This window comes from Tympanuchus pallidicinctus, unplaced genomic scaffold (assembly GCF_026119805.1).
Source record: "Tympanuchus pallidicinctus isolate F22 unplaced genomic scaffold, pur_lepc_1.0 scaffold22, whole genome shotgun sequence".
Classification (NCBI taxonomy): Eukaryota; Metazoa; Chordata; class Aves; order Galliformes; family Phasianidae; genus Tympanuchus; species Tympanuchus pallidicinctus.
In genome coordinates, this window is record NW_026294739.1 from 15,212,288 (window position 1) to 15,236,098 (window position 23,811).

General features: G+C 62.3%; 3 protein-coding genes across 11 annotated transcripts; 1 reads left to right on the plus strand and 2 right to left on the minus strand.

Annotated features, from left to right (window-relative positions):
* Positions 1–1,419: 1,419 nt before the first annotated feature.
* On the minus strand, positions 1,420–11,113 carry CHRD (chordin). 5 transcript variants are annotated; one of them, XM_052685504.1, is made up of 25 exons: positions 9,584–11,113; positions 8,793–9,023; positions 7,912–8,179; positions 7,478–7,581; positions 6,858–6,981; positions 6,585–6,731; positions 6,396–6,513; positions 5,736–5,832; positions 5,513–5,654; positions 5,293–5,433; positions 4,888–4,970; positions 4,671–4,818; positions 4,479–4,585; positions 4,279–4,395; positions 4,035–4,191; positions 3,709–3,950; positions 3,508–3,621; positions 3,129–3,329; positions 2,955–3,048; positions 2,767–2,823; positions 2,589–2,692; positions 2,417–2,519; positions 2,181–2,335; positions 1,965–2,058; positions 1,420–1,841 (listed from the first exon to the last, which is right to left on the minus strand). In XM_052685504.1, exons 1-25 carry the CDS (start codon positions 9,938–9,940, stop codon positions 1,783–1,785), a joined length of 3,564 nt encoding a protein of 1,187 aa, XP_052541464.1. In that variant the 5' UTR covers positions 9,941–11,113; the 3' UTR covers positions 1,420–1,782. The 5 variants fall into 5 exon arrangements, with proteins under 5 accessions (XP_052541464.1, XP_052541463.1, XP_052541461.1 ...); XM_052685503.1 differs by having other exon boundaries at positions 6,858–6,984; XM_052685501.1 differs by having other exon boundaries at positions 2,417–2,692; positions 6,858–6,984.
* A 233-nt stretch (positions 11,114–11,346) lies between these two features.
* On the plus strand, positions 11,347–15,849 carry THPO (thrombopoietin). Of its 5 annotated transcripts, XM_052685563.1 has the most exons (6): positions 11,347–12,919; positions 13,377–13,814; positions 14,637–14,764; positions 14,870–14,956; positions 15,194–15,358; positions 15,455–15,849. In XM_052685563.1, exons 2-6 carry the CDS (start codon positions 13,802–13,804, stop codon positions 15,584–15,586), a joined length of 525 nt encoding a protein of 174 aa, XP_052541523.1. In that variant the 5' UTR covers positions 11,347–12,919; positions 13,377–13,801; the 3' UTR covers positions 15,587–15,849. The 5 variants fall into 5 exon arrangements, with proteins under 5 accessions (XP_052541523.1, XP_052541519.1, XP_052541521.1 ...); XM_052685559.1 differs by having other exon boundaries at positions 14,637–14,956; XM_052685561.1 differs by having other exon boundaries at positions 13,377–13,566; positions 14,637–14,956.
* A 417-nt stretch (positions 15,850–16,266) lies between these two features.
* POLR2H (RNA polymerase II, I and III subunit H) lies at positions 16,267–18,225 on the minus strand. The gene is made up of 5 exons (XM_052685565.1): positions 18,083–18,225; positions 17,857–17,940; positions 17,136–17,229; positions 16,908–16,991; positions 16,267–16,789 (listed from the first exon to the last, which is right to left on the minus strand). The coding sequence occupies exons 1-5, from the start codon at positions 18,153–18,155 to the stop codon at positions 16,672–16,674; spliced, it is 453 nt and encodes a 150-aa protein (XP_052541525.1). The 5' UTR covers positions 18,156–18,225; the 3' UTR covers positions 16,267–16,671.
* Positions 18,226–23,811: the final 5,586 nt, after the last annotated feature.

The following is a 23,811-nucleotide window of genomic DNA, read 5'->3' on the forward strand; positions in this document are numbered from 1 at the left end:
CGAGGGGACGCGGGGTGGGGGTCGCTCAGAGCCCTCTGGCCGCGGTGGCCCTGGGGACACGTGTTTCCGTCCACGGGCACCTGGTGGGGTCTGGCAGCAGCTTTATTGCAGGGGTTGGGGTTTGAGCAGAAAGCACCGTGCCCACGCCCAGCCTCAGGGTCAGGGTTGGGGAGAGGAGAGCCCAATGTCTTGGCACCGCCAGCAAGGAAACAGGAACCGGGGATGCGCACAGGTTGTGGACACCCCAGCACCGCGAGGACCCATCGGAGGTACCTGAAGAACGTTCTTACCGTGGCACTGCCAGCATCAGAATGGGTGCCCAGAACACGCTCTTCACTGCTGGGTAGCAGAGGCTCAGTCCTCTCTGCCGGGACGCAGGAGCACAGCTTGGCACCGGTACTCCTGGGGCGAAGCGCTGCAGTGTGGCACAGTGGCTGCTCTCCCTCCGGAGCTGCTGGCATCTCCATCTCACCACCTCAAAGGGCTCTGGGGCTACTGGGGCAGTTGGAAGGACTGAGCTTGCCCTGGTGGCACAGCATGACACGCTCAGCCACGATGGAACTGTGGCACTGCCGGGCTGATGATGTGGGACCAGGAATGGGCTGGTTTGTGCTGCCCAGGTGCCACCCTCCGCGTTGACGTTGGCACCCCCAAGGGTGGATGACAATGGCCAGGGACGGGGTTGAGGTTTGCCCTGCACCACCCTGGGAGGGTTCATCGCCGGCCGTGAACCAGTTTGCGGCGGGCAGGCGATATGTGAACTCCCCATTTATTGTTTCCCTGGGCACTGAGTCCCCTCCTCATGCGTCAGCTCCTGGCACTGCCCCACGCATCCGGAAGGAGCCCTATGCCAGGACACGAGTGCTGCTGCCAGTGGGCCACTGGCTGCAAGGTCACCACTGGCGCTGCCCCCCTGCTGGCCACGGCACCATATGGGCACATGCGCAGGGGCTGGGACACTTCAGCTGGCACCAAGGACTTCATGCCCACCCTAAATGCCACCATGCCATCCTCCTAATGCTCCGGTGCCAGTCCCTGGTGTCAAGACAAGTACCGGTGCAACCCAGTGTCCCAGTATATACTAATGCCGCCCAGCATCATTGTGCCAGCGCATCCAGTGCCATCCCAGCAGAGCCCATGTTACTTTTCCTGACTTAGATCCCAACCCTGGCACCTTTGCCATAACAGGGGTGCTGGGCTCAGAGCACTGTATCCGCTCTAGCATTACATCTTTGACCATGGGCACTGATTAGGGTCACCCCAGCCCTGCTCCAACCCCTCTTGTGCCATCCTGCAGCCCTCCATTCCGTGTAGAATCCCTATGCCTTCAAGACCCTATGTACCCAGCCACATGACCTGCATGTCCCCAGAACCAGCAGCACCAGCACCCATGAATGTGTGATACAGAGGAGAGCAGTGGGCAATATCTCTGTCTTTAATAAATACATTCGGGACCCCCGTCCCTATAAATTACACACCAAGTCCAGACGAACTGGGGTGGGCACAGCGAAACGGGGGTGAGAGGGATTTTACACTATGTACAAAGCGGGCACGATGCCTGCTGTGCCCACCAGCCGGGAGCTCATGAGTGCGAGTGCAGAGTGTCCTGGCTCCCCCAGCCCTGCTGCTGGCTACTAGGGTGGCTCAGCACTGCAGCCGTGCCCAGAGGGGGTGCCTTCCCCATCCCTGCTCCTCTGTGCCCCGTGCCCAGCCGTGGGGGGGTGGCGATGGGGCTCTGTAGGGCCATCCGGCATCACCGCGCTCTCAAGCTGCGCTCACTGCTCAGTGGCTCCATGACTCTGCTGTGGCTTCGTGCATCTTTTCTGGGGGTGCATCCAGGGCTGTGGGGGGAAAATGGGGTGAAATGAAGGCATGGAGGGTGTGCAGGTGCGTGATGGTCCCCGAAGGGGCGCAGAAATGCACAGTGTGCTGATGGGTGCCCGAGTTCAGCAGCACCCACTCACCGCGACACTTGGCACAGCAGGGGTTGTCCCTCCTGCTGGGGCTGGCACAGGCACCTGGCGGGCACTCCTGGCGCTGGCAGTGCGTCTCTCCTGACTGTAGGGCACAAGCAGGGCTGGGACACGGGGGTACCTGCACCGCCAGCCCAGCTCTGTGCCTGCCTGTCCCTAAAGCACTTGGGGTGGCAAAGGGCATCTCCGCATTCCCAGCACACTCACCACACACCAGCACAGGATGCACTTCATCTCCCCAAAGGGTGGCACCGAGGGGTGCCAGCTCTCATTGTTGAGGTACCAGCGGCGCCCAAAGCGGCACGCACGGGGTCCGTCTGCCTGCATGCCATCGGTCAGCTCAGGGACACTCTTCTCAGGGGCTGTGGAGAGGGCACAGGGAGACTGCATGCCCACAGGGTGTGGGACGAACAGTGGACAAGGGGAAAGCAGGGTGTACATACCTGGGCACTGCTTGCAGCAGTCGGAGGGGCTGACGCGCACAGGGTTGGCACAGGTGAGGCGTGGGCACTGCACCTTCTCGCAGTGCACTTCACCCGTGGTGCCCTGTGGGGAGCGTGCACAGGACTCAGGGGGGCACTGGAGCTCCCCTGCTTTGAGACCCCCAAGACTCACCTTGCAGGTGCAGATGGCACATTTGATGAGGCCGAACGGCGGCACGACGGGGTGCCAGCGGGTGCCAGAGCCTCGCCACGTCTTGTCCCCATCAAAGTAGCAGCCTGAAAGTGGAGGAGGTGGGCACGGCGTCCATGTGATGGCTGTGGTGCCCTCAGCCTGTGCCCAAGGGACTCACCCTCACTGCTGTCCCGCGCCCGTTCCAGCTTCAGCTGCTCCTGCTCCATCTTCTTCTCTACAGGGATCAGGGAGGGCATGCTCAGGGCAGCAGAGTGGGACCCCCACCTTGTACCCATAGAGATACTGCCCACAGCCCCCTCTTTCTGCCCCACACCTCCCCCCCAGGAGCTCCTTGTGCCCCCACACCTTCACAGACGGGGCAGCACAGCTCCTCAGGGTGCACCTGGCGGGTACAGTTGAGGGGCTGGCACAGGATGGGATCGCAGATCACTGTGCGCTTCTGGGAATAGCAGGCACATTGCTCATTGAAGGATCCATCATCAGTGGAACCACCCCCAGATCAGCCCTATAACCCCATACCTGGCAGCTGCAGATGGAGCACTTCTTGTCGTAGTCAGGTGCCCAGCGGGTGCCATGTGCACGGTGCTGCCCCTCGAAGAAGCAGGAGTTGGGGTCCTTTTTCAGCTGTTCTACATCCCTGCTTTTGGGGCCCTCTGAGAGCCCAGCCTCCCCGGTGGACAGGCGGGCCCCTCCTGCCTGGCAGCGGTTGGGGATGTGCACCTGGAGGGCAGCAGTAGGTTGGGACCATGGGCACCCAGCTGGGCATCCCACTTACGTTTTCTCATGGCTGGTGGCACCGTGGCACCACGGCTGGTGGAGCACATAGCTGTGGGCATACGTGTCCCCATGCTATGCCCTTCCCAGTGCCAACCCCTGGGGATGTGTCAGGACCACATACCCATCCCCGCATCTCCCCACGTGGGTGTGCCTTGGTGCTGACTTGCAGGAACGCAGTGCCCTGTGCTAGGTGCTGCAGAAGCTCAGCGTCCAGGTCCTTCACCACCCCCTGAGCCTGTAGGGTGAGGGGGACAAGGGGATGTGGGGACAGTCCTGAGACCTGTGGTGACACTGTGGTGTAGCTGCTGTGAGCCCTCCTCACCTCAGTGCCATAGAACCCCTTGAGCATCCGCTTGTGCAGGTGTGGCCGTGAGCCCATCTCGCCCAGCTCGGCCACACCGTGCAGCTGGGCGCTGACTGTGCCATCAGCTGGGCGGCCCAGCCCCGCCACCACAATCTCGTAGTGCAGGTGGCAGTGCTCATCCAGCGACAGCCATGCATGGCCCCCGGCCCCGCTGCTCACTGTGGGGGATACCAGCTGCCCCGCCAACGGCACTGGCATCTCTGTACACAGAGAGGGGCGGTGGGAGGTGATGGGTGAAGGGCTGCACCGCTGTGCCCTGCCACCCCCCACCTTCCCCCATGTACCTGTGTAGCGTGCCAAGAGCCCGCTGTAGGGCAGGGAGATGACCTGGCCCCTCAGCTCACCCTCTACCCAATCCTTGGTTGCCACGTTGAGGAAGAGCTCGTTCTGCAGCAGCATGTGCGCATCGCGGGCACTGGGGCTGTGCCACACTCCCTGAGCCTGGCATGAAGGGGGGAGAACACACGTATGGGGTTGTGCCCACTTGTGCCTGTGCCAATCTTGCGCAACCATGTCACCAGCACTCACCAGCCCGTCCCTATAGCTGGGGGTCATGTCAAAGAGGACGTTCCTCTTGTTCTTCCGCCGCGGTTTGGTCTCCAGTGTGACCCCCACCACCTCGCTGGCTGTGCCCACCACCCGCACCTGCAGGCAGGGCATGGACAGGCAGCAATAGGGTGACCAGTGGGGTGCAGTGCTGTGCCCGGTGCCATGCCTGTCCCCGTTACCTGGTATTCCAGCGTGCCGTTCTCATGCAGCGCCAGCTTGGCTGAGCCCACCGCCCCCGTCTTGGTGGGCTGCAATGCGTCTGCGCCGCACAGCACGCTTTGGATGGCTGCACTCAGGCACAGAGAGCAGAGAAAAGGGTGAGGACAGGGTGGGGGCAATGTCACTCCCACACCCCGCTGTGCCCTGCTCACTGTCACAGCTGCGGCGGGCAGTAATGGTGCCCTCCAGCTGGCGCGGGTGCTGACCCTCAGTGTCAGCCACGATGCGGAGCTGCCCCTGTGCCAACCACTGCAGCTCATGGGTGGACAGGTCACTCAGCACCTCCGCAAAGTCGGGGTCCTGGGGGTAAAGGCACTGATGAGGGTGAAGCTGGAATACCCAGGGCAATGGGGATGGGGATGGCTGTACCTCCATAGTGATGTTGGCATGCACCTCACGAAGCGTCTGGCCTTGGTGCAGGATACGGACCCGCAGCGGTACCCAGGGGGACTCTGGGCATGGCAGAGGGGTTGGGGCTGCAAGGGGTGGCTGGGCATGGGGCTGTGCCCACTGCTCCCCAAACCCACCCCTCTACAGCTCCAAATTCTTGCACAACCCCACACCATAACCTCCCACCCACTCCCATGCAGTCCCAACCCACTGTACCTCCACGCACTCTGTGCCCCAAATGCACAACCCAAATTCCCCTGCACACACTCATCCTGACCCCACGCATCCCAAGCCAATTGCACACCACGCACCCCCTGAGCCTCCCCCGGTGATGCCATGCCCTGCAGCAGCCCATGCCCTGCAGCAGCCCATGCCTGTCCTCACCCCCAGCGCCCGGCTCCAGCAGCCCACGGGCCATGAGGATGAAGTGTAGGTTGTTCTCGGTGTCGCTCAGCGTCAGCATAGCCATGCCCCCGGCCCCAAGATGTGTGGGGTCTGACGAGGTCAGGATAGCACCAAATGTCTCTGTGCAGGGAGAGGGACATGAGAGGCACCCCAAAGGGAACCCCCCTCAGGGTGGGAAGTACACGGAGGGGGATCTTACCTGCAAAGAGCGCGCGGTGCTTGAGGATGTGCCCGTGCACCTCTCCAGAGGGCTGCGCACGGGTGATGAGGGACACGCGGAGCTGCTCAGCACGCAGCAGTTGTATGTTGGCTTTGGACACCGTCCTCCACATCCCACAGAGCTGTGGGTACAGCAGGGCTGGGCATGGGGTGCCGACATTGGTGCGCCGTGCCCCCCGCCCTGCCCTCCCCACTCCTCTCACCATGCCATCCTCAGGGGCTGCGCTCTTCTGTACTGGGTGCTCAAACAGCACGGTGCCATCAGGGTCGCTGAAACGCACCCGGCTCGGCCGGCCCAGCCTGCGGGTGTCGGGGGTTGAGCAGGGATCCCCTCCCCAAGTGCCTGGCACCGGTCCCACACAGTGCCCGGGGGATGGGGGACACGGAGCAGGGTGCCAGCTGGCATTGGAACCCAGGGGTCCCCAGGTTGGCACTGTGTGTGTGGGGAGGTGCACATTTGGGAAGGATGGCGGGGAGCTGAGCACTCGGCCTGGCTGTAAATTAGGAGCATTTTCAGCTCTGTTTGGCTCCCCCTGGTTGGAGCTGGAAATTAGTCACCACTTTACTATGCAAAGGGGCCTGGAAGTGAGGAAGAGCAGAAGCAACCCGTTTGGGAAGGAGAGAGGGAGAGAGAGACGGACAGTGGGCACCCGGGGAAGGCATGGATTTGGAGTCCCGTGGCGGTGCCCATGAGCTGGGCCATATGGTGGCACAGTGCCTGCATTCCACTGCACCCACAGCCCCCCTCCTAAAATCACACCCCACCCACACAATGCTGCGATAGCACTGAAGGCATGCAGAGGGGAAACTGAGGCACAAGAGGCATCACATCACCAGGTTTTAGGGTTTCAGGCTGTGCTCACCGCTCGTAGCTGATGGAGAAGAGCAGGTAGGAGCGCAGCAGGGTGAAGCGAGCCTTGGCCACCGCGCTGGATGTGGGGTGCCACGGCTCCGGGCCACTTGTCAGCAGGGCCACGAATTCTATGGGGGATGACAGTGATTACTATAGGAGCATGAGGATGCCCTGTGCTGTTCTCCCTCCCTGGGCTCACCTGTGCGGGCATCGTCGCGTGCCAAACCTTCGGAGCTGAGGTAGGAGCGGTCGTTGTACGGCTTGTCCATCTCATCCTCCTTGTCCTGGAAGTACTCAAAGGTGTCGAAAGGTGGCTCGGAGCTCTTCTCCAGGGGTCCTGGCAATGCTGGCAAGGGGGACACAGAGGGGAGATGGTTGTGGCACAGGTAAATCTGACACTAACTAGCCCCTCCAGGGGGGTGCCCAGTGTCCCCAGGCTGATTCCAGCAGTGGGTGATAGCACCACGCTCACCTTTGGGACAGGTGTGGCAGCAGTGCCCAGGCAACAGCGTGGCACGGGGGCAGGTGGGAACAGGGCAATCCTGCTTCATGTTCTTGCAGTTCACTTTCCCCACTGGTTTCCCTCGGCGATTCCTCTGCTGAGGTGGTGAGAACCGTGCCAAATCGTGCCAAACTCTGCCATAGATACGGCTAATCCCAGCACCCAGCCCCAGCAGATGGCACAGCAGTGGGTACCAGTGCTCCCCTGGCACAGCCCTGATCCCCTCAGCCCATCTGCACAACCCCTGGGCCCCGCACACCTTGCACAGCCCCCAGCTGTTTGTACGGCAGCCAAATCCCGGCCCCCACTCCCCTGCCCAGCTGTGCTTGGCCCCTCCAGTCTCGGCCTCCAGGGGCTGCTGGAGGGAGAGGGCTGTCCCCGAAGAAGGGAGGAAGGAGAATGAAGCATGAGCCTTTAACCCTGCTCTGCTGGAGGGCACCCAGGTGTGGGGCCGGCTGGAGGAATCCCCGCTGCCCTTTCCCTCGGGGTGGGGTACTGAATGAAGGGGCGATCCCCCCTCCCCAGCAGGGCCTCATGTGTGTGTGGGGGGGGTCCCCTCTCCTGGCAGGGGGAGGGAGGAGGGCACTCACCGTCTCGCAATGGCAGATCACGCAGCGCATCACCCCGAAGGGCTCCCCCAAGTCGGGGTGCCACGTCTCCTCCAGCGCATAGAAATGCCCCCCGAAGGCACAACCTGCAGATGAATTCCCACCCCATCATCGGAACACCCCCCCAAGAAAAAAGTCACCTCCGAGCCGCGGGCACCCCCCTGCCGCAGCCCCGATGGGGCGGACAGAGTCCGGCACCGCCCCGTCGGGTACGGACCCGGTTATTGGGACCGAACGGCGGCACGGGCAGGCGGGGGGGAGGGGAGGGGGGGCACGGAGTTGGGGGGGCATAAAAAGGGTGCACGGCGGGGATGCAGGAAAAGAGGGTGCACGGGTTGGAAGAAAAAGGGTTGCATGCAGCGGGGGTGCACGGAAAGGGGGATCGAAGGGAAAGGGGTGCAGGGAGGGGGTCCTACCTGCCGCCCCCCCGGGGGGCAGCGGCTCGCTGTCGGGCCGGATGGGCAGGGCGAGCTTGGGGCGGGCGGTGCGGGCGGGCAGGGCGAGCAGGGCGAGCAGCAGCAGGGCGGTGCGCATGGTGCCGGGGAACCGGGGGAACCGGGCGGCCGGGGGCGGGGAGGGGGGGCCGGGCGCTGCCTGCCGCCTCCGCTGCCACCGCCTCTGCCCGGCCGCCGGCCCCGGCCCCGCTTTATAGGCGGCGGCATGGGCAAGCGGGAGCTGCGAGCCCTGTGCAAACAAAGGACCGCTAATGAGGCGCAGGCAGCGGCCGGCCGGGGGGACGCGCCCCCGCCGCGATCCGAGCTTCCCCCCCCCCAAGAGGTCCCGGCCCACCGGGCGAAGGGACACCTTCAGCCACTGAGCCCCTGCCCTGAGAGAATAAGGTACCTCTGCCCATGGGTATGCCAGGGAGACCCCCGTCTGTGAAACACCATGGGGACCCCTTGGCATGGAGCATCTCTAGGACCCCCCCGAACCGTTGGTCCCCTCCCAGACGTGGAGTACCTTGGGTATGGAGCTCCCACTGGACCCTGGATCCTTTCACCCACATGCCCCTGGTCAAGCTTGGCATGCAGGGGACCCCCTCACATCCACACAACACTCACTGGGGCAATGCAGAACCCGAACCACACCCCCCTCCGTGGGGCTCGGGGTATTCCTGTGCGCTGGACACCGTCAGTACACCCCAATCCACATCCCTCCCCACGCTGCCCCAGGACATAAGGCCCCTGCAAGCCCTCATTTCCCCCACACCATAAGGTCACCCTTCGGACAAAAGAAACATCTCCCCTCAGCGTCCCCCCAAATCTGCGCTGCGCCATATGATGTCAGACTCACGCACCCCACAACATGTGCCTTTGGCATCCCCAAATCCCAGTGCAGAGGGCAATCCCAGAGCAGGACCACAGGACCGTTCCCACAAGCATGAGAACAAGACCTGGGGTCCCAGGGAGGTGCTGTGGCTGAGGGCATGGGAGCAGCACCCAGCACGGATTCTGGTCTTCACCCACATGTGCCCGGGCTGATGAGGGCAGCAGCGGTGGTGGGCAGGGAGCAGACACCATGGGAAGGCCTGGGGAGAGCACGGTCCAGCTGGGGAAACTGAGGCGCAAGGCACAAGTAGGGGAGAGTGGTGTGTGCCACCCGTGTCTCCCCCACCAGCAGGGAGGGAACGAGGTGCTAGATCCCCCCACCAGTGGGGAGGCAGGCGGGTGTGCAGGGGAGGAGGGGGAAGCGCTGGGCTGCCAAAATCAACTCTGGGCGGTGCAAACAGCCGGCCAGCTGCACGGTGTAACTAGGGAAACACGGCACAGCTGGAGCACAACAGGCCCTTACCTCCCCAGAAGGCTCCTCCTGGGCCTCCCCACGGCACAGCGAGTGGCTAGGGGGGCTGCAACCCCACACACCATATCCCTGCTGCCAGGTGCCCCATCCCTGTGCCCTCCCCCACCCTGCTTGGCATGAGCAAGCCCCGGCAAGGGGTAGCCGGGTTTCCCCATCGGGACATCCCATTGTCACCTCCAGGGCTGGGACACCACGGACATTCCATGCGCAACACCGTACTGCTCGCAATGGGCTGTGCCCGGCAGCGTGGCACCCCATTCCCATGCCCACCCCGTCAGTGCCACCGACCTGTCCCTGCTCCTCTCTCCCGTTGTCTCTGTTGGCCTGGGATCCGGTGACAGGGGAGGGCTGGGGGCTGCGTGGCCGTGCCAGCGTCACCGCCTGGTGCCCACCGCCGTGGTGCAGCCTGGGGGGAACGGCGGGGAGCGAGCAGGGCTGAGCGGGGAGGAGGAGGCGGGCGATGGCTGCCGGCCGCCCTGCCGGTGCCAGGAATCTGCCGCTGGCTCCGCGCACCCGGAGCTCGTCACAGTCTCCTGGCTCGGCTGTGGGGATGTGGGGAAGCAACAGGGGAAGCTCCCTCCCCTTTCCCGGGAAGGAAGGAAAGCTGGGAGAGCCATGGCCTTGGCATGGGAGAGACTGAGGCATGGGGAGGGCACGGGGGTAGCGAGGTGTCACTGCTACAACAGGAGCACATGGGTTGGGAGGAAACGGGCATGAGATGAGATAGGACGCACACGGGCATCCCTACAGCCCCACGCGGTCCTGAAAGTCCTGGAAGTGCCCCCCAGGGGTCTCTGTGCTTTTGGGGTGGGAAAGGGTCCCGGTGCCGCCAGCTGGTTCCCGGCGCCCGCACATGCACTGGGAGCTCCCGGCACAAAGGCGGCTCTGAGGCTCCCTGCAGCCGGGCCTGGCGCCGGCACAGCCCCAGCGGGACAGGGCTGCCGGCTGCGGGCAGCTGGAGCTGCATGGGGACAGAGCCAGGCAGCCACGGCTGCTCTGTACCACCCCATAAGCAGGAGCAGGTGCCCGGCCCCACGGCATGTAGGTGCCGGAGCACGTCAGGGTGGGCACACTGATGATGGTACTCCACTGTGGACTCTGCGTGGGCTGTGTGGGCTCTGTGGCCATGTGGCCACGAGGGGTCACTCGGAGGGGCCACCATCTCATCCCTCTCTGCCCAGTGGTGCCGTGCCTGGCTTAGGGGTGCCTGTGCCAGCACTGCCGCCCCATGCAGCTCCCTATTGTCTGTCCCTATTAGCTGCTGTCTGCTTCAGGCTTTGAACATGAGCCGGGCTCAGGGCGGCAGGAAGGAGCCTCTTCTCCCTAGGGATGGGGTCGAAGAGAAACCGCACGCCCTAACCCCTTCCCACAGCCTCCATCCTCCTCCGGGCACCTTGACACCCCATGCCATGAGTAACGGGGGCCAGACCCAACCGGAGTTGGGGAGCCACAGAGACACCCCCCTCTCCAAAAAGAGCCCCCCTCACCTCACTTACTATGGCCTCCCCAAAGCTCTGTGCAGAACGAAGCCATGCCCCGTGACTAATCCCCCCCCGGCCTCGCACATACACGGCGGGGAGGGGGGTGCTGTCGTAATGGGTGGAAATATCTCATAATTCACGTTGGACATGGGGATTGCAGCCGTTCCGGCAATATTTGCACAACTGGCGGGCGGCTCGCAGGGCTGGGCCGCCCCAGACGAAGGCAAGGGGGGTCTGGGGGCGGAGGGTATTTGGGGGTGGCAGGTATGGGGTGAGGGGGTGCAGCTGGGGGAGCGGCTGCTTTTCGTCTCCAGACACATGGAGTTTATTAGGGACTGCGTGTTCTCAGCGCGGTGGGGATGGATGGGGCTCTCTGTCCCTTCTTGCCTTGTGGTGGAGGGGGGGGGCCAGGATGTGGGCAGAGACCCCAAAATATCCTCATGCGCTATGCTCGGGGCTGTGCCCACTCCCAGTGGCCCATCACGGGGTACCCAAAGACCACAGAGATCCCCTTCATCCCTATGGGAAGAAGGCAGGGAACGCGTGGGGCACGGGGGGGCCCTGTTTGGCATGGGGATTAGCACGCTCCCAGAGCAATCGATGGTGGTCTCCCCCCCCCCCCCCCCACCGGACATGCAGGCAAATATTTGTGCCCAGACTTCGCGGGACGGCGAGAAGGAATTTCATTCTTGCGCCCACCTGCGGCTCGACCGCCTGGCATTAACCCCTTCACCACCCCAGGGGATGGAGGGAGGTGCCCCCCCTGGTGCCCCCCATGCGGGCAGCGGAGTGGGCAAGGAGTGCGACAGGGCGGCATTTGGTGCAGATGGTTGGCCGCAGCTCTGGGCAGGCCTGTGACAATGCTGATGGTCGTTGTGGGCACAGCACAGTTTATCCTGGCAGTCCCCTAATAGACAAACCCTGTGCAGGGCCTGTGGAATATGGAAAATGGGCAAACCATGCCAGCCCCCCACCCGGCTGCCCTCTGCAGCACAACCACCTTCCTGGGCTGCTCCTGGGAGTGGGATGGTGGGGCATGGAGAGCTCTGTTTGCCCACGGATGTTTATTGACAATTTGCAAATGTAAAACAGGACCGGAGGGGGTTGAGATCTTTGCCTGCGGTGGGGTGAGGGGAGCACAGGGCCTGCTCACAGCATCCTGCTGGCACCCCCAGCTCCGTCCCTTGTTCCCCAGCCTCTTTGTGCCCAGCTGGGCCCTGAGCAAACGGGGCTGTTTGCTCACTCCGGGATTAGCTGCTCTCTTTGTTCCTTTGACTTTCTCTTCCCTTTATGCCGGACCCTTTTATGGGGGCTTCAAAGGGGGCTCTGAACCACCACCTCCACCCCCCCACTGCCTGCAGAGCTCACGTTGGTTTCCCGTGTCTCACTGCTTTGCAGCAACATCCTGGCGGTGCCTACTGGGGACACCTGGGTGGCCCTTGGGGACAGCAGCTGTGTCACCTGCCCAGTCCTCCCCCACTGCCTGGCACCTCCGGCTGCCCTTGGCACTTGTTGGAGTGGGTGTGAACGGCTGCTCTCCACAGCAGGATTCCCGGCACTTTGCACCCTGTAAGCAGAGGTGGGAAACACAGCACCGGGATCCGGCCAGCTGCACAGCTCCGTGTCCCCCCAGGACAGCACATCCCGGCAGTGCCATTCCCAGCAGGAAAACAGCGAGCTGCCTGCTGGCATTGCTGGAAGGAACATTTTGGGGTGAAGGGCACCCTGCGGTGCTCTGGTGTCTTCTGGCATCCAGCAGGCATCCTGCCACGTACCAGCTGCCCCATTTCCCTGATGAGTTTTTCGTCTAATTATGAAGGCTATGGGGCACTGCAGAACTCCAACCCAGCACCATGAGGGGCAACGTGCCCAGAGAGGGACGGGGACCAGGGCATACTGCTGGGGACCGTGAGAAGGGATCAGAGTTGGGAGTGAGGACAGAGCTGTCCCAGGGTGCCAGCAGGGTGCGTTTGCAGCCCGTCACGTCCGCAGAGCCGGGACACGGCCATACGGGGAAGCCCAGCGGTGTTTGACCCCAGTGCTCACAGCTGCCGCCAAACCGTGCTGCACTGCGTCACCAGCGCTGTCCCCATAGCCAGAATGGGGCTGCAGGAACCCACCAGGACCCCCCGCCGCTTGCAAGGTGGGTTGATGGCTGTGGGGCCAGGGGGACGTGGGATGGGCACGGGGGGGCCGAGGTGTTTACCCCGGTTCCTGTCACCTGGCCAGGGAACCGCTGGCCACGAGGACGGGATGGGAGTGTGTGAGAGCAGTGCTGTGTGTAGTGTGCAGGAGGATGAGGTCTGGGGGCTCCTGAGTCGGTGTGGGTGTGAATGCAGGGGGCTGCGCGATGGTGGGATGCATAGGGGCCATGTGAGCATGCAACCCACAGTGCGCATGCGTGGGGCTGTGGTGCAAGTGGGGGTGTGGGTGTGCACGTGAGCACAGATATGCACGTGGACATGTGCATGTGTGCACTCCTGCCCCTGGGGGTCTCTGCAAGCTCTCTCCACCAAAAAAACCCCACTTCCTGGCTCCCATGCCCCATGACTGTCTCTCAGCTCAGAGCACCACTGACGCCATCTATCTTGCCGTTCCAGGACCACCTTTGTGCCACAGCTAGGCACGGCCACCGTTCCCAGCACCAATATCCCACTCGCAGATCACTCACGCCCAGGGCGAGGGGCAGGTGAGTGCCCGAGGACGCCCTTCCCGATCCCGGAGCCAAGGGAGGAAGCGGCTGGAGGCAGGAAGCCGTCCCCAGGGCCCCCGGAGCACTTTTGCTCGAAGGTCAGCAGCAACACAACAGGAAATCACGCTGCCTCGGCACGGCGGCCGGGCCAGAGTGCTGCGCCGTGCTGTGCTGCCCGAGGGGTGTTCCCAGCCCCCAGTCCTCCATCCCGGCCCGGCGGCTTGCGGGGGGGGGGCCCGCACCACAGCTGCCCTCCATGGAAGGGGGACGGGAGCCGGGGAGCAGCCGCTGGCCCCAGGGCAGAGGATGCAGGGCTGAAGCCCCCAGCAGAGCATGGAGCTGAACAGTGAGTGTGGGGTAAAGGGGATGGGCACGAGTGGGAAGGGGCACTGCTGTGGCAGTGGAAAACCAAATCACGGCCCCAACCTCCCTGGCACAGGCACAGCCATCACCCCACACGTTAGAAGCGAATGCCAAGGGTGCCTCTGGTTTGGTAGGAGCTGCCCACTGCCAGTTTGGCATCTCACTGTGTCCAGCCTTGGGCAGCAGGTTCTGCCCAATCTTTTTGGGGACAGGTGCAATGCCAAGGTGGTAACAAGAACGGACACAGGTGGATGGACGAAGGGCTCTCGGAGATGGCAGTCACCAGCATGGAGCTCAGAAGTCAGCCAGCTGAGGGGTGCCTGGGGCAGCAGCATGCCCATGGTGCCGGCTGAGACCACGCACAGGCGAGCCCTTGGCTGCTGCAGTGGCGAGGAGTCGACGTGCACTGCAGGAGGCTGCAGGCAGGGATTCCCCGAAACGCACGTGACAGCCAGAGCTGCTCCTGGCACAAACTCCCCAAAGGAAGGCCTGCACAGGGAACACAGCTCAGCTGCCTGCCTGCTTCCCAGGCTGGAGCTGAGCCTAAAATCCAGCACTGATGCTTGTCACTTCCCCCCAGCCCTTCTGCACTGCTGGGAAATCCCAGCTCTGCCCAGAATCATGTCCCCAGGAACAGGAGGGAGACAAGATCCTTCTCAGCCTCCAAAACCTCCTCATGTCCTACTACAAAGCAATTCCAGACACCACCAGACCAGGCAGAGCAGTTGCTGCTGTAGGCGTTACCTGAGCTGGGGCTCTTTGAGGAGGGTGGCCAGGTGCCCATGGGTATCCCCTTCTTTCCCAGGACTACTGCTCCTCACATCTTTTCTCCTGCACATCAAAGAAGGCCATGCCAGGCCAATGGGGCCGGTCTGCGACAAGAGACTGATCCAGAAGTACATCGGGGAGGCCAAGGATATGGAGAAGAGAATGGTGAGGAAGCAACGCCTCCCAAAACCCAGTATCAGGCTGGGCTGGCAGGACAGAGCTGGAAAAAACTCCCGGCGTCTCACTACAGCAACTCTTCTCCCCCAACAGAGCGAGTGCCAGGCACTACCCACACTCAGCTGCCCTGTGGTTCTGCCTTTGGTGGACTTCAACATGCGACAGTGGAAAAGCAAATCGGTGAGAGGGGCTGGGAGGATGGTGCTGGGGTGCCTGTGGGAGTTGAGAAGGAGCCCCTGGGTAAGCAGAGGGATGCGGTCACCAAACAAGCTGAACAAGAGGCTTGTAGAAACAGTTGGTGGCACAGGAGCATTGTGTGGAGATGAGGTGGAGGATCCCTCCACATCAAGGGTGGGCATGGGAACGATGGGCCTGCAGCCCTGTGCCAGTGGGGTCAGTACACACACTGCTCCACAGGATGAGATCAAGTGGCGTGAGATCCTGTGCAACCTGGTGCTGCTGGTGGGTGCTGTGACAGAAGCTCAGGGCCAGGTGAGCCAGGAATGTGGAGCCAATCAGCTGAGACAGCTCTATCGACATGCCAACTCCTTCCTCCTGCTCCTGCAGACCTTTGGCTGGGAGGTGAGGCCTCACCGCGTGAGCAAGGACACCTTCAGGGCAGGTGTCAGCTGGGCATGATGGCATTTGTGACCCCCTCATCTCACTCTCGCCCCTCAGGAAGGGCCCTGCTGCTCCCCAAGCTCCATTGAGCAGACTCAAGTCACTGAGATCTTCCTCACCTACCGACAGTTGGTGCAGGGCAAGCTGCGCTTCTTCTTCCACAACCTGGCTAAGGACTCATGTGACTGAGACTGGGGCAAGCAGGGACCTCCAGCCCAGGGCCTGATGAAGCTGTACACAGGATTCAACACTGATAAGAGGTCAGAGCAATCCCATAGGACAATGAGCCGTGCTCTGGGCACCCAGGAAGGTGCCACAGGGAAAGGGTTGGCTCCCTTTCCACAAGCCTTTGGCTATCACATGGCTCACAGCCACACCTGTGCAGCACGAGGCACACGCCTTGCTCCTATCAGACTGTGAATGCTTTACAATTAAAGACCTATTTTTCTAAAGGATTGTTTGTGTTTTCCTGTTACCACTGCTGTGGCACTGGACTGGGAAGCATACACCAGCCTCTGGGAGAGGCAGCAGCTAGGGGATATGCTCCTGTTCTCCCCACAGCATCCAGCTCCCTCCTGCGGTGGCTGCCATCTCTGCAGGGCAGCTGGGCTCTGCTAAGGGATGTGAGATGATAACATCCCCTGCTTTCTGGTATCCACCTGCCAATCTCACTGTGCTGAGTTCTGGGGTCACACAGCACCATTCAGGCTAGGACAAGCCCCTACAGGAGCCACAGCCTGCAAGCCACTGTCCCTGATGTGGTAGCTTTGCTGTCTGCTACCACGACACCCTCCACGAGCATTCCATCTTCATCTACCAGCCTGCCTCCTGGGAAGCCAGCCTCGCCTCTCAGCCACAACAATCACATCTAGAAAACACATAGCAGTTTAATTAAGGAGCCACACCTGTCTTAGAACAGCACGTTAGAAAATGATGCCCAGCCTTAGCACAGACAGGTGTATGTCCCAGTCCAGCTGCCCCTGGCCAGAGCTGGGGCTAAGCCTGCTTTTGAAGTGCAGGAAGGTGAGAAAAAAAAATCAGCAGACAGGACCACAGAGCACCCATGGTCTCCACTGAAAATGAGGGACCAGCCCCTACATGGAAGGGAAACAGTCAGAAAAGACTGGGATGAAAAGGGGGAATGCCCCCTCCTACACCACCACTGGAGGAGCTGGGCAGCAAAGGTGCTGGGGTGGGATTTGGGGTGATGGTGTCCTGTTTGCTCGCCAGCAGAATGTCTCTGGGGCAGGCAGCCCACTGAGGCGCATCATCTCCTAGAAGGCCAACTTCTTCATCAGCAGGTAAACTCTGGAGTCCACTTCAAACCCATGCAGATTGTTTGCATCTCCCTGAAGGCGCATGAGCAGCCCCCCGTAGGACACGTAAGCAGAGCTGGGGCAGGAGGAGAGGAGCGGTGAGAGCAGGGAAACTCATAGGAGACCCAATCAAGACACTGCTGCCACCCCACCACCCTCAGGCAATGCATCCCCGTCTGCCAACAGACACTCACAGGCGTGTGGCTGCTTCTGTGGACGTCTCATCCCCCTCAATCCTGTACACCTTGCCATACATCACATACTCGAACTGGTCTGCCCTGAAATGAGATGAGGGGAGCTCAGAGAAGTGCCAGAACTGTCACCCCCCTCCTTCCCACAACCCCTAGCAGAGCATCCTCTGGAAGAAGGCACCTCGCAGCCTTTCAGCACCCCAACTCCTCCACCACTGAGAGCCACAGCACCTGGAGGGTCTGTCATCTGTAGGGTTGTACTCCCCATCGTCCAACGTGCCATCCTCATACAGGGTGCTGGCAATGACCAAACGGAATTTGTCACCTGGGAGGAGACAGCAAAGGAGCGGTGTGAAGGCACAGCCAGAGCAATGGCAGTCACAGTGGCAGCTGCAGCACAACTGCAGCAAGGAATTGCCCTGGTGAGTTTATTATGAACCTGGTTCCTGTGTATTCTCCAATAGGATAGCAGAAATTGAGGGAGACACGTACTCTTATCTCTCTCTACAGAAATTTATCAGCACTGCAGAGCCACCAGGTCAGCACAACTAATGTCTTCATGGCACACAGCAAGGGAACTGCATGGAGAGCCTTGGAAAGTTGCGCTTGCCTTGGGCAGGTATGGAAGATCAGCCCCTTCCTCATCTTATTTATGGTAAGTCTTCCATTCAGTTAACGTATTTAGGCATGGAAACCCATTTCAAAAGCTCTCCATCAGGCCCGGTTGCCATTAGCTAACACAGATTCGCTAATGGGCATCTCTAGGGGATGGGTCAGACCTGCTTCTAAACAAACCCCACAGCGCAATGAGCCCGAATGGAGCTCAGCCCCAGCAGCGCCAGCACCACGCACCCCTGGGACAAAGGACAGCACAGTACCACGCACACTCCTCCAGCAGCAGGCCAGGCCCCCCTCCTCCCCGGCCCCCCTCCTCCCCATCCTGGCGGCGTACCGAGGTCCACGGGGTAGATCTGGATGTTGACGTCCAGGATGAGGTCCATCTTGAAGGACTCGCTCTCGCAATGCAGGCGAGACACTGCGCAGAGCGGGGCGGTCGGCACAAGGGAAGGCCCGCCGCACCCGTCCCCTCCCACGCCGGCACCGGGGCCGCCCGGAGGCCCGAGTGAGAGTTAAGGGCTCAGGGAAGAAGGGTTGGGAACGGGGGGGTTCCAGCTCACCGCGGTCGAACTTCTTGCCCTCGGGGTCGATATCTTTCACATCGAAGATGTCCTCGAAGAGTATCCCAGCCATGGCGGAGCCGCCTCGCGCCCGCTGCCGCAACGGCGCACGGTGATGACGTGTTTCCACATCCGACACACGCCAGCCTGCGGGCAGCGGGGCGGAAGAGGCTTCGTGGTGGGCGGGGCTAGATCTACGCCTGCGCGGTGCGGCCGGCAGAGGAGCCCGCGCGGTCTTAGCGCCGTCAGCAGCGCCCCCTGCAGGCTGGGGAGGCGCACTGCGGTGTGTGTGGGGGGCGGCAGGGGGCGCTGCGCGGCCGCGGATCGCACCGCGTGGGCCGGGCACGGCGGCGGGGAGCGCGGAGCAGGCGGGCACCTCCCAGCGGGACCCGGCTCTGAGCGGGGTGTGGGGGCTGCCCCCGGGGACGAGCCGTTCAAGGCCCCCCAGGAGCAGCCGGGGACGGTGCGGCTCTCGCTGCCGGGACGGTGGGGGCAGCAGCGCACCGAGCACCGGGAGGCACACGGCGTCACGCCTCTGCCCTCACGCGTCACCCCCCATCCTACCAGTGTCACACCCTCACGGTGTCACCTTCTCTCCGTGTCACCCCCCCAGTGCCACCCAGCCCCCTCTGTCAGCCCCTCTCCATGGGTGACACGAACGGCTCGCTGCGGCCGCGCTGTGCCGCTTGGGTGGGCGGAGGGATGCGCGGGTACAGAGGGACACGGAAGGACGGAATGACACAAAGGACAGAGGGACGCGGCTTGCCGGCCCCGCACCGCTGGGGATGAGGAATCGAGGCTGCGGGTGGCCGCCGCTCGGTGCCCCCGCCCGGAGGCACCTGCCAGGTGCCCGCCGTCGCCTCCTTATCTGGAGCCAAACAAATCTTTCCGGCACCTGGTGCCGCTCTGTGCCCGCAGCACCAGCTCTCACCCCCCTCCCCTGGGTCCCAAGGCTGTGGAGACCCCACAGACCGACTCCAAGTGCTCTGCAGTCCCCGGTGCACTGGGATGGTGGGGGCAGATATACTGGGGGGGGGGAGGTGGAGCACAGCTCTGTCCCTGCCTTAGTGCACCCCAAAACACCCCAGCACACAGTGGGACTCACTGGGGGTCCCTCCAGGTGGCTTCTCCCCAGGTTGAAAGTCCCAGTGCTCACAGTGCTGGGCTCTGTGTGTGTGGGGTGGAGAGGGGAGGGGGGGTAAGCCATGGGGCTGTTATCTTCCACTGATAAATTGTACAACATGAGCGTGGCTTTGAACAGCGGCCAGGCCTCCATCCGGCAGGATGGCGCTGGGGGGCCAACACAGTCTCCAGTGATCTCCAATGGGGGGGGGGGGGGTGGTGATGGAGATGGGGGACGTGGCTTTGGAATGAGGGGCTGGTGGGGATGGGAAGCACGTCCTCTGCACCTCCTGGGGTGCTCAATGGTCCTCAGAAGCAAAGCAGAGAGGCACAGCGGGTGGCAGGACCACGGTGGCATCTGGGTGGTTGGGCAGCCCCAAATCCCTGCCTGCACACCAAATCCCTGCTCTCTCCCCAAAGTCTGCCCGGCTCAGGGTGGGAGCGGTGCTTCAGAGGTGGCTGCGGCCCCTCTTATCTGTGAGCACAAAGGAGCCGCAGCACCGCCCTTATGGAGCAAACAGACGCGGGGAGAGGCTGGCAGGGCCCGTTGGCATTGGGCATTGGGGTGGCACCGTCCCCATGTTGCGGTGCTATGGGGTGCAGTGGTGACATCCCCCCACTGAGCGGCCCCCCTAAGGCTGGGGCTGGGCAGGAAGAGACGGAGCCGAAATTAAGCTGTTAATGAGTCTGTCTGTCACCGGGCTGCCAATTACCCATGTGGGTAAGGAGGAGATGATGGAGGTGGCATGGGGCAACCTGGCAGCCCACCCGATCATCCCCTCATTAGCACCGCATAACCCGGAATGAGGGACAAGGCCCTGGGCAGGGATTAGCCCCTTCCCTTCCCTGCTGAGGCCGTGATGGGCGATGAAGGAAGGAAAAAATGAGCTTTGGGGGAAAAATATGTGCTAAGTGTCGGTCCTCTGCCCCTGGTGTGCAGGGTCTGGGGAAAGGCCCCGTGCCCCACAGCCCTGTCCCTGTCCCCGAATTCCTGCTGGCTGATGCTGACGTCTGTTTTTCCGTGACACCTCAGCCGGTGCTGCAGGGGGGACAGGGCCATCTCCCCACAGCTGTCATCGCGCTGGGCTGTCCCCGTGATGGCCCTTATCAGCGGGTGGCCCTGGGCTGCAGGCTGCGGCCCCCGATCCCATGGTGGTGGGGGGCTGCGTGCCCTTTCCTGCCACCCTCTGTGCCCCACATGGGGTATTGGGGATCTCTGGGGTGCTGGGTCCCATGGTTCTTCCCCCAGAACTCACCAGTGCATTCCCCCCCCATCCCCGACCCACCAACCAAACCCGGCCAAGCTGGGTTAGGATGAGAGCTGGGGGATTTCGGAGGGCTCCAAATTAGCTTAATGGCTTTGGAAGACAAACAGATTAGAGAGCTGCAGCGGTCAGGGCAGGGATCAGCTAAATTGGAAGCAGAGGCAGCGCCCCAGTCCCTCCGGTCAGCCCCAGGCCACAATCCTGCAACACCCACCGGCTTGTCCCCATCACCCCCATCTCTCCCTGCAGTGCTGGGTCACAGCAGTCCCTTCCCTCTGCCCTGGGTTTTGGCCACGTGTCAGCAGCCTCCGGGCGTTGCTTTGCTTCCCCTTCCCTTTCCCTTCCCGTCCATTCCTCGTTCCCCCTGCCCCTTTTCCCTGCCATGTCCCTTTGCACCACTCTTCCCATGCCATGCAGGCAGCAGGGCCACCACTGCCACTGGGTGAGAGGGGACATGAGGGATGCCGGGCATTAGAGGTGCAGGGGGGCATGGGGCTGCTACCAGGGCTCTGTTGGTTTTGGAGTGCCATCTCCCAGCATTATTGGTGAGCTGAGTGTGGCAGGTCTCGGCAGAGCAGCAGGAGGAGGAGGAGGGGAGGAAGGCCGGGTGTGGGGGACAGCCTCCTGCTGCCATGTCCCCCCCAGCCTCGTCCCCCTCCCGCCACGGCTTCCTGCGCGGGCGGCCCAGGGCTGGCGATGAAAGCCGCCCCAGCAGATGTTTCTGGCTTGTTTTCATCTCATTAACCGTTTCCTCTTTTATTATGGGATAAATTATTAATTGTTCGAAGCGAGGAAGAAAGAAAAGAGAAATCCTGACCGAGATCCCGGGAGGGAGGCGGGCATGTAATGGTACAGCATGGGGAGGGCAGGGGGAAGGGGTCTGTGGGCTACAGGCAGCCCCCCGCAGTGCCCCCAGCCCCAAAAAGAGGCCGGGGATGTGCGGGGAGCTGCCGGCACCTGGCCTCCATCAGCAGCCACTGGAAGTAACCTGGGCAGACAGGGGCCGGGGGGGGGGGCTGAGCCACCTGGCACCCTGCACAGACCTCTCCTGCCGTGGCTGAGGATGGATGCACTCATTGCACGTCCCTTCCAGAGCTGTGAAAAGGGGCTCAGCTCCACTTCTGCCCCGTGAAATATTCATGGCCCGCATCGACGAGTTAATTTAATTGCCCTGATGAGGAGCTGAATAATTTACGCTCTTCTTTGCCGGTGGGTCGGGAGACATCATTAGCGGCTGAGCTGGGAGCAGGGGGATGTGTCCCCGGGGCTGAGGCACCGAGACCCCATGCAGCCCCGCAGCGCTGTGCCTGCAGCCTCCCTCCAGCCCCATCCCGACACGCTGGTCCACAGCCAGCAGGATGAAATATGGCTCCGAGAAGGGGCTGGGGCCGTGCCGGCGCGCTCCGGATTCCTGAGATAACGGGGACAGGCAGGACAGGGACCTTTATTTACATTTTTTTCCCTTGAAATGGATGGAGCCGTTTCTTGGAGGGACCCCGTCTGGCTGCCATGACACCAAGAGGGGCTGTCTGGGGGTGGCCGTGATTTGGGATTCATTCCCCTGAACCCTGATGCTCATCCTCTGTCCAGGCACCCCATGCAGAGTGGGGCAAACCCCCAATTTTCCCATCCTCCAGCAGAATGTGGGCCCGTTCCATGCCCTCCCTTCTCGCCCAGCCCCATAGCTCAATGGGAAGCTACATCCCATGCCTGCTTGGTGGCCTGGGTGAAGCCCACAGCAGTACTGCTTTATGGCCACGCCAGGAAATCTGGGGCCAGAGGCCGTGGCCGAGGCAGGGCTGAGCCAGCGGGGCGATAACACCCGCGTTTCCTCCCGGCTGTGCCGCATCCGGCAGCCCCGTGCCGTGGGGTAAAGCAGAGCTGGGGGGCAGAGCCCATCCCCATAGCAGGCCTGGGGTCCTGCAGGTGTGCCCCGCGCCGAGTGCAGCTGTGCCAGGGAGAAGTTTTGCATGGGATGACCCCAAAATGCCCTCTTGCAGGGTCCGGGCTCTGTGCCATGCCCCTCTCCTGGCATCCCTGCTCGGAGGGGCCAGGGTGATCAGGGTGTAATTAAAAACGCAATTAAGCGCTGCCACTTAGCAGAAAAGTCATACAGTTTGGGGATAATTATCTGACAATATAACAAGTTGCCCAACATTAATCAGGCACTGATCTGCTCCTGCAGCTGTGCTCCCCACTCTGGCCCCACTTGCTTAATGGCATCGTTTAGGAGACAGCCATAAATCAGCTCCTTATGGGGGGTCGTGGGGGGGCAGCACGATGTCCCCTGGCCGTGGGACCCTGTTACCTCTGTGCCCTCATCTGGGGGTTTTTGAGTGGGCATCGCCCATGGGTTTGTGTGGGGTACTCTGATGGGGCATCCCAATGGGGTGGCTGTGCTCTGGGGGCACGCTTCCCTCTTCTCTCCCCACGGGAACCCCAGCAGCCCCATGGGAACCCAAGGGATGGGGGTCCTGTGGGGCTGGGAGCTGAATTAGCAGCTCTGAAGGCCATCAGCGAGTGGGGAATTAATGAGTATTTACAGCTTGTGTTTGCCGGCGTTAATGAAGTCCTTGTGCTGGAACAATATTAACTCAGGAGCAGACGGGTCCTCCCCCAGCATCCCTCAGCATCGCCCCTATTCTGGGCAGCCCCAACCTTCATTCAGCTTCCCAGTGCCCCCATCTTCACACAGTTGCCCCCACGGGCAGCCCCCAAACCCTGCCCTTCCCCGTGAGCTCGGGATGGGGACACAGCCCAGCATTGCCCGCACTTCTTAGGGCCGCGGATAAAAGCGGGGATTGTCCCCTTTGTGCCCATGGGCTGGGGAGGGGGAACCCAGAGGGAAGGCGGCAGCTTAAGGCATTCACTTCTCCCCTCATTCGCCGCTTCTGCCGCAAAATCCCATTACAAAGGGCTTAGCGGCCGCGCCGAGGAAGAGGTCACTTGTGGGGGCCCTCGAGAAGATTTCCCGGCCATAAAAAGCGCGAGAAAAGAGCAACCCCAGCGGCACCGCGAGCCACGAGTGTGGCCACCAGCAATGGGAGCACCGAGCCCGCTCTGTTCCCGCTCTGCCCTCCAGGCTGTGCCCGGCAGGACGGTTACAGCACCCAGCTGGGTTAATTCACCTTTATCACCCCAAAAGCAAATAAAATCGGGCTGTGCATTGATCTGCCGGCTTTACGCACGGCCATAAAGCAGCGGCGCGAGCGGAAGGGCGCTGCCAAGTGCCAGCTGTGCCACCCCACTCCTTGTGTCCTGCTTTGTCTCCACAGTGCCACCGGCACCAGGGCACCCAGTATCCAGGCATACGGGGGGCTGCTGGGAGCCCCATGTTGTGCG